At 42.7% G+C, this 18762-nt stretch overlaps 1 protein-coding gene across 1 annotated transcript in view; it reads right to left on the reverse strand.

The window, feature by feature from the left end:
• Positions 1–18762, reverse strand: part of ccdc102a (coiled-coil domain containing 102A) — a 48580-nt gene that overhangs the window by 3623 nt on the left and 26195 nt on the right. Inside the window, exons 4-9 of the mRNA XM_041042096.1 lie at positions 13780–14021; positions 12770–12878; positions 10551–10667; positions 9431–9640; positions 3315–3485; positions 2531–2634 (exon numbers count right to left, since the gene is read on the reverse strand). Of these exons, the coding sequence (XP_040898030.1) occupies positions 2531–2634; positions 3315–3485; positions 9431–9640; positions 10551–10667; positions 12770–12878; positions 13780–14021 (953 nt within the window). The remainder of the gene's footprint in view (positions 1–2530; positions 2635–3314; positions 3486–9430; positions 9641–10550; positions 10668–12769; positions 12879–13779; positions 14022–18762) is intronic.

Below are 18762 nucleotides of genomic sequence, written 5' to 3' on the forward strand. Positions count from 1 at the left end.
TCACTCTCTGCCTAGCTTGCATTTTATCCGTCAGCAGGTGAGGTGAGGGTGAGTCAGAGCCAACCGGCAGATTAACCATCATAACGTCTGGATCACAACACCAGCTCAGCCTCTAACAGCTTTTCTACTGAGCCTACAGACGCCTATCAAAACTACAGACATGAATAACTATCAGTTTACAGAGAGACAGAGAGAGAGAGTCAGGGGGGAGGATGAGGAGGAAGAGCTATCTGCCATCCATTTGTTACAAACTGTGTTGTGGTCACTCTTTCAGTGAGCAACAGTGTATCCATGATGCACCTGATCGTGTTCCCTACACCACAGAACGGAAACACGAGCAACTGCTGAAAGGCAGCGTGTGTGTGTGTGTATGCTCACACTCTGAGCACTTAGTGGCTGCCAAACAGTTTAATGCATGAAAACTAACACTGGTATTTTACAGGACAGTAATGTCTGGTGTCATTTTGTATTTTAGAGGCTGGCATAGTTGGTTACTTTGGAATTATTTAATGTACAAATGAAGCCTCATCGGAAAAACACGTTTTAAGCAACTCTTTTAAGGTGGAATTTTTCTTGCATGTTACTGAATGCATGAGCTGATGCTGTGAGTTAATATACCTTAAATGTCAATATGACAACTCTGACCATTCTGATTTTACTGGCTCTTGCATGACTAATGCTTTAGTGATGATTGGATCTTCATCTTAAAAATAAATATATAAATTTCAGCTGGACAATGTGAACTGTGAATATTCTAATAGAATACTCTACTAGAAGTTCTTTTTTAAGGGTCAAGCTTCAAATGTGTCCTACATTTCCCATAATGCAATTCAAAACTTTCCTTTGACCCTCCTGCCTGGTAAACACAAACAGGCTCTCTGATAAAAAAAAATATGTAGCTTCAAGCCCAGTCCAAGATACCGCTGATGACACAGGTAACACTGTGTGACAAAACTAAACGTCACAGCACAAACACAACAGGCTGTTACACACACACGCACGCACACACACACTCTGTGTATGACAACGTGTCTGTGGCACAGCATGAAACAGGGCCAAGATGAAGTGAGTAAGAACAGAACCATTCATCAACATGAAGGATGACCTTTTAATACACTCATATTCTGTAGGATAAACCACACACAGACACACACACACACACTCACACACACACGCACACACACACACACACACACACACATTAAGTTAAGGAGTTTCTGAGAGACTGAATGAAAAAAAATCCAGAATGAAGAAAGGATTAAGCTACACCCTCTACAAGAACACACACACAGATTTGTGTCAGTCTCTGAAGCTGTTACTATGCCGACACGCCTGTCGCTCCCCCTCAGAGCCGAGCAACGACAGAGCTCTCTGTTACTATGGTGACCTGCGACTGCAAGCTTGGCGATTGGCTGTCGGGTGCACAGGCAGCGACGTGGAGAAAATGGAGAGAATGCAGAGGGAGAGGCAGAAAGCAAGGACCTGAGGACTGTGCAAAGCTGATAGAGTGTGAGAGCTAAACTGAGTGACAAGCAATACACACACATTTACACACACACACACATTCACACACACTTACACAGAGAGCAGAAGAAGCTAATCTCTGAATAGTAAGAGAAGTGAGTGCTGAGGCTCACAGCAAGCCTGGCAGTTACAAGCAGGCTGTCAGCTTCACATCACACACACACACACACCTGAACATGGTGTGTTTTGAGTAGGCCCCTTCATGGTTGTCCAGGAATGTGTGGGAGTATGTGTGCTGGTGCTACTCTTGCTTAGAGTATAAAAACTCTCCTTTAGCAGAAGCCTTTTTAGAAGATGTTCCTCTTGAATGTCCTTGAAATTTCAGAACAAGATACAAGTGTAGAATATTTCATGGTGAGCCTTTGTCATCTGGAGTTCTACACTGACTTAAACTGCGTTTAAAAATACAAAAGCATAAGATCAAAAGTCATGCCAATCCACATCTGCAGGAGGCCAGGCTCATCCTGTGATCAGATCTCAGCCAGGTATAAATGCAATCTGTGCAGCATGATCACATTCTGAAGAAAAACATCTGCCCTAACGAGTTCAAAGGTCACCTGACCTCCAGTTCTTCCTGTGAACCCAATCAACCCGGCTAAAGCTATAGGTAGGAGAAGTAATGTTAGCTAGCAGGTCTGGCAAATCTGGCAGTCAGCAATGAGAATGCAAGGCAAGGTATCGCATCTGTGTCAAGTGTGCCAGAGCCTCCATTATAACCAGGTCATCCCAGTGGATAATGATAAGTCAAGGTGTAATACAGGAAATGACATCAGTGTCATACCAAGTGTGATTCTGCTTTAAAGCAGCAAATTCACTGTCGAAGGCTCTTTCCAAAGAGCCACACGGCTTCTTTCAGCACATTCATCTGAAATCTCTTCTGATTGGTTCAAAATCCCATACTGACACCAGTTTGTGTTATTTTTGCATGTTTATATCAGCACATCTGAATGCAAGAGAGCTTCTCTTTGTGTGTGTGTGTGTGTGTGTGTGTGTGTGTGTATCTTACCTTGACTGTAAGTGTTCCAATTGTACCTGCAGGTTCTCAGTCTGCTCCACCTGCTCATCCAGAGACCTCTGCAGCTTCCTGGTCTGGTTATGAGACTCATCCAACTAAACATACACACACACACACACACACACACACACACACACACACACAGATTGGAGCACAGTTATTTCTGATTTGCAAATGCTCACTAAACTTTGACTTGAGGCTGATGGCTTCTGGATTGATTATTACATGAAAAGGTTGTCTGAAGGGCAATACACACCAATGTCCTATTTCAAAGCACTGAAGCGGGTCAATGTTTTAAGGAAGCAGAACCATGCTCTGTATGAAATGGGCAGTAATAAATGTTTTTACTGCAGTTTGCGAGTTGGCTACTAGCATAATCAGCCTTCTGGCTGCCCTGTAAAAAAAAAAAAGATCCCTATACAGTTACAGGTAAATCCAGAGGGGTTAGTTTCTGTGTGTCCTTTTTGAATCAGACAATCAAGTGTTCGAAATGATTTATTTAGAATTTAATCTTATTAGGAAAGCTTTAAGAGGGTCATGCTGCTTGGCTGGATATACGTTATATATTACGTTACCTTGTAAGGTTAGCACGAGCACGTTGTCAGAATGGCCACTATTGTGAGAACAACACAAAGGCTGAACATTTTTCCTTTAACAGGTTTAAGATTTAGCCATTTAGAAAATAAAATTTGACTGACAGACAAGAGGGAATCCAATGGAACAGTCAATGCAAGGGTTTTTCCGTACACAGACAGGAGTGCGGCCGTGTTCCTACCTCATCCTCAGCTTGTCCTAACTCTTTCTTAAGTTCCTCCACCCTCAGTCGTAGCTTCTTGACTTCAGCCTCATGACTCTCCACCCTCCGGTTGGCGTGGGCGAGCTCTGCCGTCTTCTCCTGGAACTGCTTCTTCAGCTTAGCATGAATGTGGCGAAGGTCAGCCAGCTCCTGAGGACGCAGCAGACAAGACAGGGAGGACAGGTTTAGGCTTAAACATCATCGTATCATGGTTTACTAAACATCTTCAGCATCTCTGTACTGGCACTTCTTGTTACTTATCTTAGCCATATCTGTAATGGCCTATAAATGGAAATGTCTGAATGCTAACATTTGGTAGTTTTCCAAACTATTTCAAATATTTTTTTTAAATCTATTTATCAGGCTGTAATTTTAGGTAATTGTGGTCATGGTGGGTTTTGAACCAATAAAAAGCTCTTCTCCACAGGTTTGCCTTCAGATTAGCTATGGAAAGTCTGCACTTGGAGCTAATGGCATTATCAATAATGCACCATTGTCACTGCACTGCACTGCACTTTCATGTACTTTGATGGAGTAGATTCAGTCTCCCTCTCTGCCGTCTCACACCTAATGGCTCCCCAGACAGAGCAGCTTCCAAGAAGCTTTTCTGAATTTATACAGCAATACAATGGATAGGAACAATAAAAGCCAGGCCCAGAATCAAGGATTGAGAAAAGCCTTTTACTGATCCAGTATGTTCAGCTTTATTCTGTATTAAATATTTTCGTTTTTTCAGATACCAAACTAGCAAAAAAATCACATGGCACACAGACTCCCTTCCTCCTTATTGAATATTTACATAATAATCAAGGCAAACCAAGAGGTTGTATTTCAGAGGATGATAAGAAACCAAGAAACCCAGACATGGAATCACCAAGATGTCTGACATTTTACGTTTTGGCAAACTGAAAAAAAAAAAAAAACACAAAACAAACACAAAGTACAGTCATATACTGCTCTGGAGTGAAACAAAAAAAAAAAAACCAGACTGTTCCAAAAGGAAAAGGTGGTAGACAGACACAGAGACACAGAGTCCTGGCTGCTGTCCCTGGCCTGTCAGACAAAAGGTCTGATAAATGAATAATCTTTCTACTGTACACCTGAAAGCAGATATGAAGGCCAAGGATTTAATTTGAATGTTCTAAAACCAAATAAAGACCCCACCCTCTGTAGCAGTTACAGCCCTCTCTCAATTCTGACTGTAGAAATTAATCTATGTGCCAGAGTATTAGCCATTAGACTTTTCCATCGTAAAATATTACCACGGCAAAGACCATTATTCCAATATATCACCCTTCTCACCCCTCATGGGTTACTGGGTTCATCTTGAAATTATTTTGGGGGGGGACAAATGTCCTCGTCTTAAATCCTGCAATGTGGCAAACAAGGAGGAGTACCAGCTGTCCCCAGTTTTTTTTTTTTTTTTTTTTTGTAGTGGGGACAACTTGGACAGCACATCTAAAAATCCTAATCACAAACTTATTCACTTCAATTTTATACACAAACTTCACATCAATTCTAGAAAACATTCCCTTCTTGAATCTCACAACCTAAAGTCGTCTCTGTCATCTCTGTACTCTTGGCCTTGTGGCTCACTTATACACATGCACTGGGAGTACATGCACTCCAAATCTCTTTTATTTGCATGTCTTACAACGGTGACAAAAAAAACAACGCTAGCTTTAAGACAGTATCCTCCTCATTCACTCACTTGTACACAGTGGCTGATGTCTTCTGTGAATATACTCCACATGGAGCCATCTACAGCCAGAACACATGGGGCTGGAGAAAGATGACTGTCCAGACATGGGCCTCTGCAGCAGCAGATGTTAAAAAGCTGCTGGCATGAATATGTACATGTAAGGCATTATAATGAATGTAAGTGCATTTTGCTGTACTGTAGTTAATTTATGACTCTAGGTGCTGTACGTGGTGTAGAACTATCGTGGAGGGGAGAGTACAGGACGTGCTTCCCATTTGGGGGGAAGACCTTGCTTGGTACTGGTGGGGGTAGTTGCAGTGTGATGCTTTATTTGCTGTTGCAATGACTGTTGTTCAATCTTAAAAAGAAAAATAACAATAATAATAATAACTGATAACCAAAAAGCAGACAAGCAGACCAGAAAGCTCAGTATTCAGTGCAGTTTCATCATTTGAGGACTATGTAATGAATGTTTAAAAGGGCAGAGGGATGAGGGACGAGATAGGAAGGAAGGAGGGAGGGAGGGAGGGAGGGAGGAAGCGGGGAGGAGGAGACGCCAAATGGGAGGAGGGTGAGAAGCTGGGAGTCCCTGACCCTATTAAACATGGTGGATTACAGAATGATCTATGAGCATGACTGTGTGTGGATAACTCTGTACATATGTACTGTGACTGCGTGCATGAGTGTGTGTATGAAAGTTTCTTATGAATGTGTGTGTTAATGTTCTGTGTTTATGTATTTGTGCTTAATCTGTGTTACTGTGTGCTACTGTGGTGTGTGTGCGTGTGCGTGTGTGTGTGTGTGTTACGCTACACCGCCTGTTAAATGTTTCTCCTTGACTGGAGAGACCCTGAAGTCTGCCACTACATCTGTTCCACTAAAACAAAGACACACACACACACACACACACAAATAAACAACAGGCTCATACAGACAGACTGTATGTTGACACATTCATCATCTTAACAAAAAGCTCCTTTAATGTGAGAGAAAACAGAGTCGGATGAGGAAATAACTGATGTAGAGAAGTGCAGCTAATTCAGACTGCTGTGAAATTCCTACATGTATACACACACACCGAATCACTACTGAATTTAGGATTAGTTTAGAGTCTAAACTAATCCTAAATTCCAGAGACTTTACTGTCTAAACTTTAGACCAGGCAATTTGTCCTCATGATGACATTTCAAACCAAAATTTGTCCACACAACCACAGAAAGACATGTACATGCACACACTGAGTCAACAGCAGAACTCGGTTTGCAATCCCAAGACCAATACAGTGGGGGGGGGGCATATGGGCACTGCCCCATTAGTCAGATCAGCTCAATAAAAGACTCAACGAGCAAGAAAATGAAAAGAATGGTCGATGAGACACAAGACAAAGATCTTAGAGCTTAGATTCACATGGCTACTGCTCTTACTTCCCTCCAAGTCCAGCCTGCTCCTATCCTCAGACTCTCCTGCAACATTACACTGTCTGCCCGGTTCTAACTCACTGGCCTGTTGTCATTAAACTATCTACTTTTCTAAAAACAAAGACTGTCCAACTTCCTGTTTTGAGTCAGTGTTTCTGCATTTTTAGGTCTGCAGAAAAGCGTGTTGGTTCTAACACTCTCTGAAAACTCTTTCCTTTGTCACTACTAACTCCACAACAAATTCAGTCTAACTTGGTCAGATCATCATCAGTCATCATGCACAAACAATATACATTATCAGCTCAATGTGTGTCCTCAATATATGGAGATATACATTGCGTGCCACCAGTATGTGCCAGGTAACAGGGGCTGGGAAATTTGAAAGACAAAAAACAGGCACGTCTTGGCAAAGACTGATTTATGTGTATCAGTTTGACACTTAAATGAGGCACCGGCAATCTCTCTCCTCTCTCTTCCTTTTTTTATCAATCACAGATTCCTTTTTTAGGGCCCCTCACAGGCAGCCGTTATCTCATTAGTTGTGCACTGAAATTTCACCAATAAACAAGGTCAACTTGAACTCTTGAGTGCGGCAGCGAGGCGTGAAATCCCACTGGGGGCACGGTGCCCTGCATGGTACAGCTGCAACGTTTGGTATCGTCACTTTCTCTCAACAGGAAAACAAAGCCTCACTGATCATTGGTGATACTAAGCCTTATGGATTTACTTGCGACTTGTGGGACTTCTTTCGTGCCAACAACACTCTTGTCAAGACAGAGAATAATAAAGAGGAACGCACGATTGTCTCCGATTTTCTTTTTCCTTTTTTCCCCCGTCTTGCAGTCACCGACACACGTCCCTGCATGACATTAAGCCACATTATACGCTGCAATGTAAAACGCTAAGCTGAAAAAATAAGCGTGTTTGTGTGCCTCGCTAACTGCAGCATTAACTAAACCTGAGAGCTAGGTGCTAATGGGGGGGCCATTTACATTGACAAACACACACATACTTGCTAGTGGCTGGCATTGCCACCCACCCTGCTGCTAATAGGTGTGTTTGAAAAGACAGGAGACCGTAGACCATCACACACACACACACACACACAGTACTACAGTTACTACTAGGAATTTTGAAAGTAACAGACACATCACTGGCCATCATTTTGCATGACATACGACTGCAAACTGCCCATCCTGCATGTAAACAACCCCACCTGGTGACCATAGGGGTCATAACAAGACATCTAATTTACTAGATCTACTATACTGGATTGAATTTATCATATATTTTTATATTATTTTATTTCTATTTTTATTGTGTTGTGTTCCTGCATTCCTTTGCCTAATGTAAAGCACTTTAAATTGCTCCTGTGCTTTAAAAGTGCTGCACAAAGACACTTGCTTTTCCTGAGGATAGTTAACAGCCAGCAGCTCATATGGCTCATACTGTGGGTTAACAGTGACAGTCTATCTGAACTGCAACAGCAGAAACAGCCTTTACACTCTGATTTTTCTAACAGACTAAATGGCAGACTCATTAATTTAGACCCAAAGGCCTGAACTAACCTCAAAATGACTGCATCAGTCACTTATGGAGTCAGGAGATGTGTTCACAGTTATCACCCATTACGTTGGCTGTCAGGTGGATGGTATGGTTACCACAATCAGCCCGAGGCAGCATCTATATATCTCTCGTCAGACAAGAGCCCTCCTGTGTGAGGCTCTGCTTTGGATTTGGTAGGGTTAAAAAATAAATAAATAAATAACTAAATAATGAAAATACCCAGATGGAGGTCCAATGATTATTTCATTCAGCAAAAAGTCAGCTGAGAGACGGTTTTGGAAAAATATATTTCAGCTGCATGTATATGCAAACTCATTCTTTTGGTCAATCCCCAAAGCTCATGACCACAGGCACTGCTGCCTTATTCCACAGGCTTTCTGGGGCTTGACCCCACGCCCTCACCCAGATCCATGACAGTGGATCTTTTAGCTGTGACTGCTACGTTCTACGTTCACTTCTTCTTCAGGTCTGATCTATAATATGATACCAGTTACATCCATACATCAGACTTCACCCTCTGCCTCATTCTCAACGCTCTGCCAACCACGGACACAAACACAACTTCTGGGTGACATCAACGCTTTTCTGCTGTGTTTTTATAGTCTGGAGTTTTGAAGCAGTAAAAATGCAGAAGAAGAAAAAAAAACAAAAACAAAACAAACATTCCTGCTGTCACAGACTGTCGGCATAGCAAAGTTTTCCTCTTACCAGCAGCATATGGGCTGATACACAGAAAGAGCTGTATCCTGATTTACACAAACACATACAGATGGAGGGGCACAGCACTCCACTGTGTGTGAATTGGCAGTGACATATAAGTTGATGAGCTCAAACATGCACACACAGTCCACACAAAAATACAACTCTGCTATTATTCCTCCACACTGTATGTGTGTGCGTATGTGTGTATACATGTGAGCATGTCGCAGTGTGACAGTGAGCATCAATCTGTGCAGTGCTGGTGATGTCCAAAGCCCTGGCTGCGGTTAAAGATGATTCTACTATCAATCAACCAGCATGAGTGTGCGTGTGTGTGTGTGTGTGTGTGTGTGTGGATCCAGTGTCTCAATCGCTCGTCCCTGTTTCTCTTTCTCTGTCCAGATCGATATCATGGCTTCAACACTATACGCAAAATACAATTAGTCTCTCTACGTCTTCTCTCAAACACACAAGCAAACACACAGATGGCAGTGATCAAGAAGGACAAGGTCAGACACAAACTGTCGGTGAGGTGAGGACAGTGTTATGGTGAGAACTAATAGAAATGATGAAACAACATTTTCTTTTAATAGTTTTAAACAACTGAATCAAAGGTAACAAGACAAAAGGGCGGCTGCTGCTGGAGGAAATAAAAAAAATCTGCTGAGCCTGGTGAAAGCTCTGGGTTGTCTAAAAGAAGTCCTGCCCACCTTGTTTCTCTCGAACAGCTCGCTCTGGATGGCCTTGAGGTCAGTGTCGAGCGCGGAGGCGGCCTGCCGGCGTTTCTTGGCCAGTTGCTCCTCCAGGTCCTCAGCCTGAGCCCTCAGCTTCTTGTTGTCCCTCTCCAAGGCCAACTTCTCCGTTTCCAAACGCTCCCTGCGCCCCCACTCCGCAGCATTCTCCACCTGCAGCCTCTCCATCTGCAGGAGATACGAAGACACAGAGAGAACAGAGAGAGGAAGAGGATGAGGACACTGGAATGAGAAATGTATTTTTGGTGTAATGCTGGTGATTATATAAAAGTTAGAGAGGGGACTGTGTTCCCTTAAACACCATATCCAGTGGAGCTGCTCAGTGATAACCAGTAAAGGACTATGTTTATACAGGACAGCTCCCAGTCTAAATGTTTCTCATGGCACTGAAGTTCATTCTAAATCTTGTGGTGAGGCCAAGCTTCTGCTGCACTACTTTCAACCCTGCTCCATTTGTTTGTTGCAATAAACTAAAGATAATGTGCAAAAGCACCCGATGTTTCCAAATCATGTCCAATCAATTCAATCTACCACAGGTGGATTCCGGTCAAGGTGTAGAAACATTTTAAAGATGGTCAAGAGAAATGGGAGGCACCTGAGCTCAATTTCAAGTGTCATAGCAAAGGTGCGCAAAATTTATGTCAATGTGATATTTTTAGTTTTTTCTTTTTCAATAAATTTGAAACATTGTTGTACTTACATACCCAGCTGTGATGTGCTTTTGTCTAAACCACTGGCAACCACTAGATGACAGCTTAAGAAAGATTTAGTAAATTTAGTTTCCTTAGATAAAAGGTAAAAAAAAAAAAAAAAATCCATTTTCATGAGTCAAAAATGAAGCTGAAATTGAAAAATGACTTCGACAAAGGTGGTAACAAGTGACATTGAATAAAGTGGAAAAAAGAAGGAAAAAGGAAAACAGCTGTGGTTTAGTTTGTGAGGTGCTGCCACTTTGAGTGTCCCTGCCCACCTTCGCTCCAGCCCCCCTCCCTCCCCCCTCCCTCCCTCCCATTCTTTGTTCTGCCATGCTGCGGTTAACTTCTCCTGCATCTCTTTCTCTGTCACCCCGTCTCCTAACCTCAGCTCGTAGTTCAGCTAGTTTCTTGTCCATACTGGTTCGGGCTCCCAACTCGTCCTCCAGGTCTTCAGAAATGCGGCCGAGTTCATCCTGGTGCATTTCCTTTAGCAGATTCAGCTAGACGGTTTCAGGGAGAGGGATGGAAAAAGACAAACCGTCAAAGGACTGGATGCTGTTATTGTAATAATGCACTAGATGGACATCCTGTATAACAAAGAAACAGGTGCTGGACCAATGAAACAAGGTGGAAAAAAAGGGAAATGAAGGTCAGCACACTGTGGGTCCCATAGATGAGATATCCACCTGCTGGTGGTGGATCTCTCATTAATGCTAGACTAAATGTTTGAGGAGCCATATTAACACAATTTAAAATAAATGAGACGCTGCTTATTAAAGGATGCAAATGTTAGCTTATTCTGAAACAGGTAACCCCCCCGCATGGAAAAACTCTGCTAATGTTTAGTACTGATAATACAAAGTTGGAGCGATGGTTATGATGTGATGAACAACGTCCGTGTTTTGGTGGGAAAATGCAACAAAACTATCGAATTTCATGACTCAATATCTCAACAGCAGCCATCCTTCAAACTTTGTAATTGCCTGACATTTGGTGAGATCTATAAATCTGTAAGAAAAGACGTCCACTTTTCCATCTTAGAAGATGGCCACTTCTGGAACCAAACCTCTCCTGTGATCTGAAGGATCTGGGACAACAAGCGTGTAGATAAGGATGACCCAATCTTCCTCCACCATCCCTTTTCATCCCTCCTTGTTCTTATCTGCTCATTGCATCTCTGCCTGTGTCTCCTCTGCCTCTCTACCTTTAGCACTTCACGCTATCCTGCTTTGATCTTCATCTCCTCCACGCTGCTTATCTTCAAAACACCCATCATCGCCATCTACACGCCTCTCATATCCTCTGACCCCCCCCTCCATTCCTTTCTTTGCCTTTGCTGGTTTTTATCACACTCATTTTGTCATCCTATGAGCCTTTCCACAAGAGCTGTGTTTGCTACCACCCCTCCCTCACCTCTCTGCTCTCTGCAGGCCTGGACTGCCCCCAAGTGGGGTAATGCTTCCAAAACAGACACAAACCTTAACCATGTTTCAGTCCACAGTCTTATTCCTGCCTCTTATGCAAGCCAACTTAACAGTGCACTGAGATTTCAAATATATAGAGGATATATGACGATCTTATCTTCAGAAATCTGTCTATAAAAGATAGATATTAAAGACAATCACGGCCACAGAGGAGGGAAAATGGAAAAGGAGTAGAATGTGTTTCTGACTATGTGAGTCAAAGTAATCTTTTCTAACACTCTATGATGAACTACAGATGTACTATATAAAAATATGGTGTTATATCTTCTTATATGCTACCGTATCCTGTTATAATCTGTTACTGAGCAGTTCATGAAAAAGATCTTTAGTTTGGACATTTTGCATTGACGTGAGGTGAAATTTTATTTTGTGTAATTAATCTGTTTTGTCTGGAACATCAGAAAACTGCACCATTGGTTTTGCACATACATTGACTCATTTTGTACACAATAACAAACTCCATAGCGTTCTAACTTGGTTTGATTTTATTTTGCCTATCTGTATCCTGTCCTACTGTAAAACTAAGTTTCACTCCTGGAAATAAACTCTTGTCTCGTCTTGTCTGAACTGAAGTATAAACAAGGCACAGACACTCAAAGATATTTTCCACTAATATTTTCCTGATGTAGACCTAGGACGGGTGTACAGTCATGTGACCAATATGAATGGGCTCACTAGCCACTCCTCACTTGCCAGCAAGCTTCACGCTAGTCAACTGGATAATACCCATCTGTGTAGGTGCCCCATCCAAAAACTAGTAACAGCTGGTAGTCAACCTAAGCTTCCAGAGACAACAGCCTGCTGTGACCACAAGGGGGCAGTACATCACAAGATGAATGCAAACATCTGTATGGTCTTTGTATGGTCTCACATCAAAGCCGACCAAATAAAAGTCAGTTGCCGCTAAAGGTCTGGTACAAATTCTATGCAGTCAGAGTACGTTTGGTCATAAAATAAAGCACTGGACACATTTTAATAAAACAAATTCAAACAATAATTGTGCAGCTGGTGCAGCACTAAACTTTCAATGAATCGGAGGTTTTGGACCCACTGTACGTTCAGTGATCCATACACACACACAGACATGTTCTTTGTGACTGTCAGAATGGTAGCCTCACCTGTTTGAGGGCCTCCTGTTTGCTCTTGCTGAGCTCCTCATATTTAAGTTTCCACTGACTGAGTTCAGTCTCCAGCCTCTCAATGCTCTTACTCAGAGCAAGTTTATCTCTGGGGAGAACACAGACATATAAGCCATTAGTAGTGTATTATTGTATTACAGTGTAGTATTAGCCATTAGTTGGGTTCTACATTTCCCACAGTGCAACCAATAGCTTCTTTTTGTTAGACCCTTGCCTGCCTAGTGCACAGGATTCCACCTTCATGCAGTCCAGTTTGCTACACCAGCTTCCTCACATACTACAGTGGACTGGAAAATAAAATCAACTGACTTGAGAAATAAAAACAAGGCCAGAGAATCCTTTATTTGCCAAGTATGTTTTTTTACACACACAGGACAACTAGGAAATTATATACATATATACTATATTTGAAAACTATTTCTGTCCAGTAACCTTCTGCTGTCAGTCAGCCCGGACGCAGCCTGGACAGCTGCTGTCCTTTCAGCACCTCAGGAGCTGCTGCTGCTGCTGACAGACAGCTGGTCCTGAGGGACGAGAGACAGAGCGGTGGTCAGTTTTGTGAGAACTAAACAGACCTTTTCCTCCAGAACCACAGGAAACACTGTGACTGTATATCCCATGCCAAAGAGGAAGACGATCTTGATATATAAAACGGATGGAGTGCACCTTAAAACTAAAGTGCTGTCAGAAAATGATGCACCTCAGCCTCCTTGAGTTATTTTTACCGTTACAACTGGTGGTGGTGGTGGTGAAGTTGGGCAGTTGAATCCATAAGAATGCACTGCATGTTTTAAGTTGCACACATGTTTTGTAGGTAAAATATCAATCTGCAAAATAACTAGCAACTATACCTGGAAACTAGAAATGCAGCATCACATCCCACCATGGGTTTAGGAAAAAAAAATAAGTTGGATTAATGAATTCTCTAAATCCCGTGGCTGCTACAACTGATGTTACTTCAGGAAGCTTATATCTCCTGTCTCTCTTACTCTCTCTCTTTCAGCAGGACTTTCTGGGACTCGTCCAGGCGAAGTTGCAGGGCGTTGAGTTTGCTCGAGTCTTCCTCCGCTGTGCTCATGTCCTCCCACAGCTGCCTGCTGCGCTCCTGTCGGCTCAGGCCGGAGGACGAGCGTGAGCTGGCCGTGTTAGCACCGCCGCGACTGTCCCAGGCCTCCTGGCTGTCGGCGCCCGGGGCCCTGGAACGAAGGACAGACTCCAGCAGCTCCAAGTCCTGACAGAGCAAGAGACAGAGAGGGATCAGGGGAAAAAAAAACATGAGACCAGAATACCAGTATACGCTTGAAGACTGTCAGTAAGATTATTCTACTACTACTGTAGCTTGGTACCAAGCTGGCAACACGATGGTGTTAATCAGCCACAACTTTTTCCCCTATACTGTGTCACTTACTCCCTCCCAACTGTTTGTTCTTAGGACTGTCCATTTTCAAAGTTACTTCAGATGTTTAGATTTTTATCCATAACACATAACAACATCAAGAGGTATCTGATCAGCCCCTGATTCATTCTGCAGCAGGACAACGAGCCCAAACACACAGCCAGAGTCATAATGAACTATACTCAGAGACCAGAAGAACAAGGAGCAACAGATGGTCTGCGCCCGTCCCCCTACCCCCCACAGAGCCCTGATCTCAACATCATGGAGTCAGCCTGGGATCACATGAAGAGACAGAGACACTGAGACAGACTAAATCCCCAGAAGAACTGTGGAAACGTCTACAAGATGTTCAGAACAACCGACTTGCCAAGGACCGACCTGAAAAACTGTGTGCAGGTGAACCGAGGAGAACTGGAGCTGGTTTAAAAGCTGGTGTGAGCGAGTCTCTGTTTGGATTGGCTGTTTTGGCCAGAGATAAATACTTACGAGTCGCTGAGAATATAAATATTATAAGCACAAGAATGTTACACAACATGAGGCTCTGTGGGTGAGGCGATCACTTTCACTGCTGTTTATTAGCAGTTTCCGACTCCATGTCCCTGGAATAATCCTTTGAGAAACGTCTACCCTCCTAACACTCCATAACTCCTTACAAAACATCAGCAGGATAAAGTCTTCCTTTCATTTCCAGTCCAACCAAATGAAGCATCAGTCTCATTCCAAACTACCCACATCTCTTGCAAGGATTCATGTGAAACTCTAAGATTTTTTGAAGGGGTTGTCAAAATTATGGCCTTCTTCTCGACAATATTGCTCCTCTTTTTTTCCTTTTTTTTTTTTTGACCTCACTGTTTTCAACTCCTCTCTGTGTTCGTCTCTCAGATAGTTTCATCCAGCGGATCATCTAAGGTTCCTGCCCTGGTGCAGTCGTAGCAGAGGCCCAAAACTCTTTGGGTGGGTTCTCATGACCAAACATTTTCACATCTCATTTTATTTCATTGCCTTAACAGAAATTTAATTGGAAATGTCGAGCTTTTTTCTCCTCTCCACGTAGTAAATCTGTCTGCTTTGGCAACACTAAAAATCCAAATGTCTCCCCACCCCTATATCTTTCATTACATTTGCCAGATGCAAAATGTGAGGTCTCTAATTCCCACATGCACTGCCGTTAAGAGTTCTCCAGAAACATCTAATTCTGTCACACGAGAGCTGTAAAGATATCTGTGGCTGAAAAATATACCATGACCATAGACCCTATGAGGTTGGTGAGAATGTCATTCGTTTTGCAGGTGTTTGGTCATAAAGCAAAGAACTGAACAAATGTATGTTGACTTGTTTAATGGCACTAAGGGAAAAGTCATCAGGATTTATTGTTCTGTGAAACATGAAACAAATCCATCAAGTAGATGTTGAGATGTTTCAAAAGATAAAAGAAAACTTTGACCTGCTGGTCAGGGAGTCAGTTAAGCCAGTAGGATAAATCCTCTGGGAACCATGAATGTCTGTCTACAAAATTTCCTGTCAGTCCTAATTGTTGTTGAGATGTTGCAGTGTGGATCAAAGGGGTGAACTGAAAAAGGTATAAAAGTTCAAGAACAGCGACTGTAAGTCAGACAAAAGTAAAAAAAGCAGGTCAAACTACAATCAGCCAGTCGCCTGCAGCGATAACCCACTTTTATTAAAGATCTCCCACATTGATTTTTCATTATTTTTCATTCCAACACTGATCTTTTAGTTGAGCTGTACAAAACACGAGGCTACTTAGTCCAGCAGCACTTCCTTTATGCTCCATTACCTTCCAGGCATGTGCAACATGTGTCAAAACAGCCCAGCATCAGGTCTCTAGCATCACTTCATGCAAATCAAACCAACTGTGGCTGCAGACCTGCCCAAATACACCTGATGATAATCAGGAAAGTGCAGTGGATGTGAACAGACTCTAACAGAGAGAGAACATCAACACCAGCTGTGGCATGATGGTCTATCAGTTCACAAGCAAACCAATATCTATTGATATGCTTCCAAGATTTATTTGTACAAAGTCCTGTTTTCACCTTTGGCACCAAGAAATAAAATATCCTGTAGCCAACAGGGCGATGGATAAACAGAGGATAATCACTTCCTGACCAAAATTTGTGAAGCTAACTCAAAAATAACTGTCAGGCTACAGATTTCCTACAACAATTACTCCTGCAGTGATTCCACATGATGTGAGCCGATACATTTATGTATATGACACACTGACGCACACACCAGAGGACCTGTGGTGGTATGCAGAGACCCTACTTATAATTCCAGTGAAACAGCCAGGACCCTGGACATGAGCCGTCCTTGAACACCAGACCGCAAACCACACAACATCAGGCTGGAAAGGGTTAAACGTCACAGACCAGGAGTCAGTGGAGGGTCAGAGAAAGATCAAGGAGGGAACTCACATCTGAGACCAGAAACCTTTTGACTCATTACACAGATAGTCATGTTCAGGCTGTCGACCTTAAAACCCTTCTGAACTGAATTGAACTATTAAATGTTGTCAAAAGTCAACAAGTATCATTCAAATATTTTCACATCCACTAAGTGCTAAGGTTTGGATTATTTTCAGCTCTGTGGTTGAAGCATTCCCTGCGTTCTTTGGGATGATGATACCCTTTCACTGTTTGAAAAATACACTGAGGTCAATCTCCAAAGCTGAAACCAACATTTAAGACATATGACTGACTGATGAATAGCATGTGACAACCTATGTATGTTTACATGGTTTTTTTTTTTTCATTTTCAGCACTGACACTGACAGAGTTAGGGTATGCCAACTGGAAAAACAGAGCTGTGATGCTGCCTGCTTGTCATGACAGGTGATCTCCAACAGAGGGACCCAGTGTGTAACAGATGTTGGTAACACCACCCAAACCCTCCTGTGCCACATGTGGAAGTACTCAGTGTGTGTGAGAACCAGAACAATGGAGGGAGACAGGAAATGAGGCTGAGCTGTGTGTGAGCAACAGTTAGCCGCTGTTCCAAGACCACCTCTGCTGCCACCACTGACTCAAACATAATCGTGGTTTAACTTGGAAACGCCGCAGCCTCCATGTGTATTTCTCTGTGTGTGCGTTCGCATGTATGTGCATGTGTTACCATGGAAACCTCCCCTCAGCTAGCTGAAGGTCAGGCCTGACAGGCAACGACAGTGATATTTATTCACTGCTATTTTAAACACAGACACCTTCATTACGAGGTCACAGCTCGTGTGCACGAGTGTGGTGTGTGTGTGTGTGTGTGTGTGTGTGTGTGTGTGTGCTTTAGTGTATTTTTGTGTGTGTGTGGTGAGACAGTATGCAACTGCCAAAAACAAAGGGACCCACAACTGCTATAAACACACACTGGGTGTCCAGAAAGACACACAGTACGTGGAAAACACAGGAGGTCAACGCAGTGTTATCAGATGGGACATTAGCAACTACTGCTCCTGACATAGTAACTACTGTTTCCAGAACAATTCAATCTAACTGAAGGTTAAATCTCATTTATTTCAGGATAAAAGTACTGATGTCTGTGAAGTCATCCGTGTCATTGTTCATCAAAAGCAACTGGACCTGCTTGTAAATACTGGAAGACATTTCACGTCTCACGCAGGAGGCTTCTTCAGCTCTGAATGAAAAGTGCCTCTCTCTCCCCACCTGTGCACCATGCGCAGCCTCGGGACAGTAACTCCAGCAGAATACATGAGACACATTCCTTGAATGCATATGTATTGTGGAGAGAGGCGTGCTTTACAAACGGCAGAAGTGTGTGTGATGTGTCACATATGCGCCTCACAAACACACGACACAGTAAATCTGTCCCTAACCAGCCACACTAGCAGCGCTTTGAAGCTCCACTGGTGTTGGAAGACTGGACTCTAAAAATAGACCAATTAACTGAATATTACTACTGTCAGAAGGTGGCAGTAATGCATGTAAAAGCTGTCTGTCAACCCCCATTAAACAACACAATAAGAAGAAGTACTTGTGGAAATCCAAAGACTACTACAGCCATCAAAAAGCTCTGCGTGGAACTCCTTAAAAACATTAATGAAAATGAGCTTCAGTGCAAACTCTGCAAGGTGAAGCAGGAATATCATATGTCTGCCACAGCTATGCAGCCTTGGTAATTTTGCCAGAGCTGTGAAAGGCGTGAATGTGGTCTCTGGTGGTGGTGGTGGTGGTGGTGGTGGTGGGGCCTACAAAGAAAGGCTGAATAGTTCCCAGCTTGAAATGGTTTTTCCTAATCCATACACTTCTTCTGCCAGTGTGGATAAAACACAGTTTCAGATATATGTGACTTAACCCTTTTTTTCTTTCATTCTTTTTTTTCACTGACAGTCAGTTGTTTAATAGATTAAATGGAAAATATGCTTAATTATAGGTGTATTAAGGGGCAAGAAAACTGAAACCCCAGATTAAAAATACAGTTTGGAAAATCACATTGTAAAAGCTCAGTATTCTTTATGCAATGTGATGTAAGACTCACAAAACCTGCTTCTGCCTGTGAACTGTACTGCTGTGAGTGGAGTGCGCAGAGACAGTGAAAAGTCTCTGAA

The sequence above is a fragment of the Toxotes jaculatrix genome, chromosome 1 (assembly GCF_017976425.1).
Source record: "Toxotes jaculatrix isolate fToxJac2 chromosome 1, fToxJac2.pri, whole genome shotgun sequence".
Taxonomy (NCBI): Eukaryota; Metazoa; Chordata; class Actinopteri; family Toxotidae; genus Toxotes; species Toxotes jaculatrix.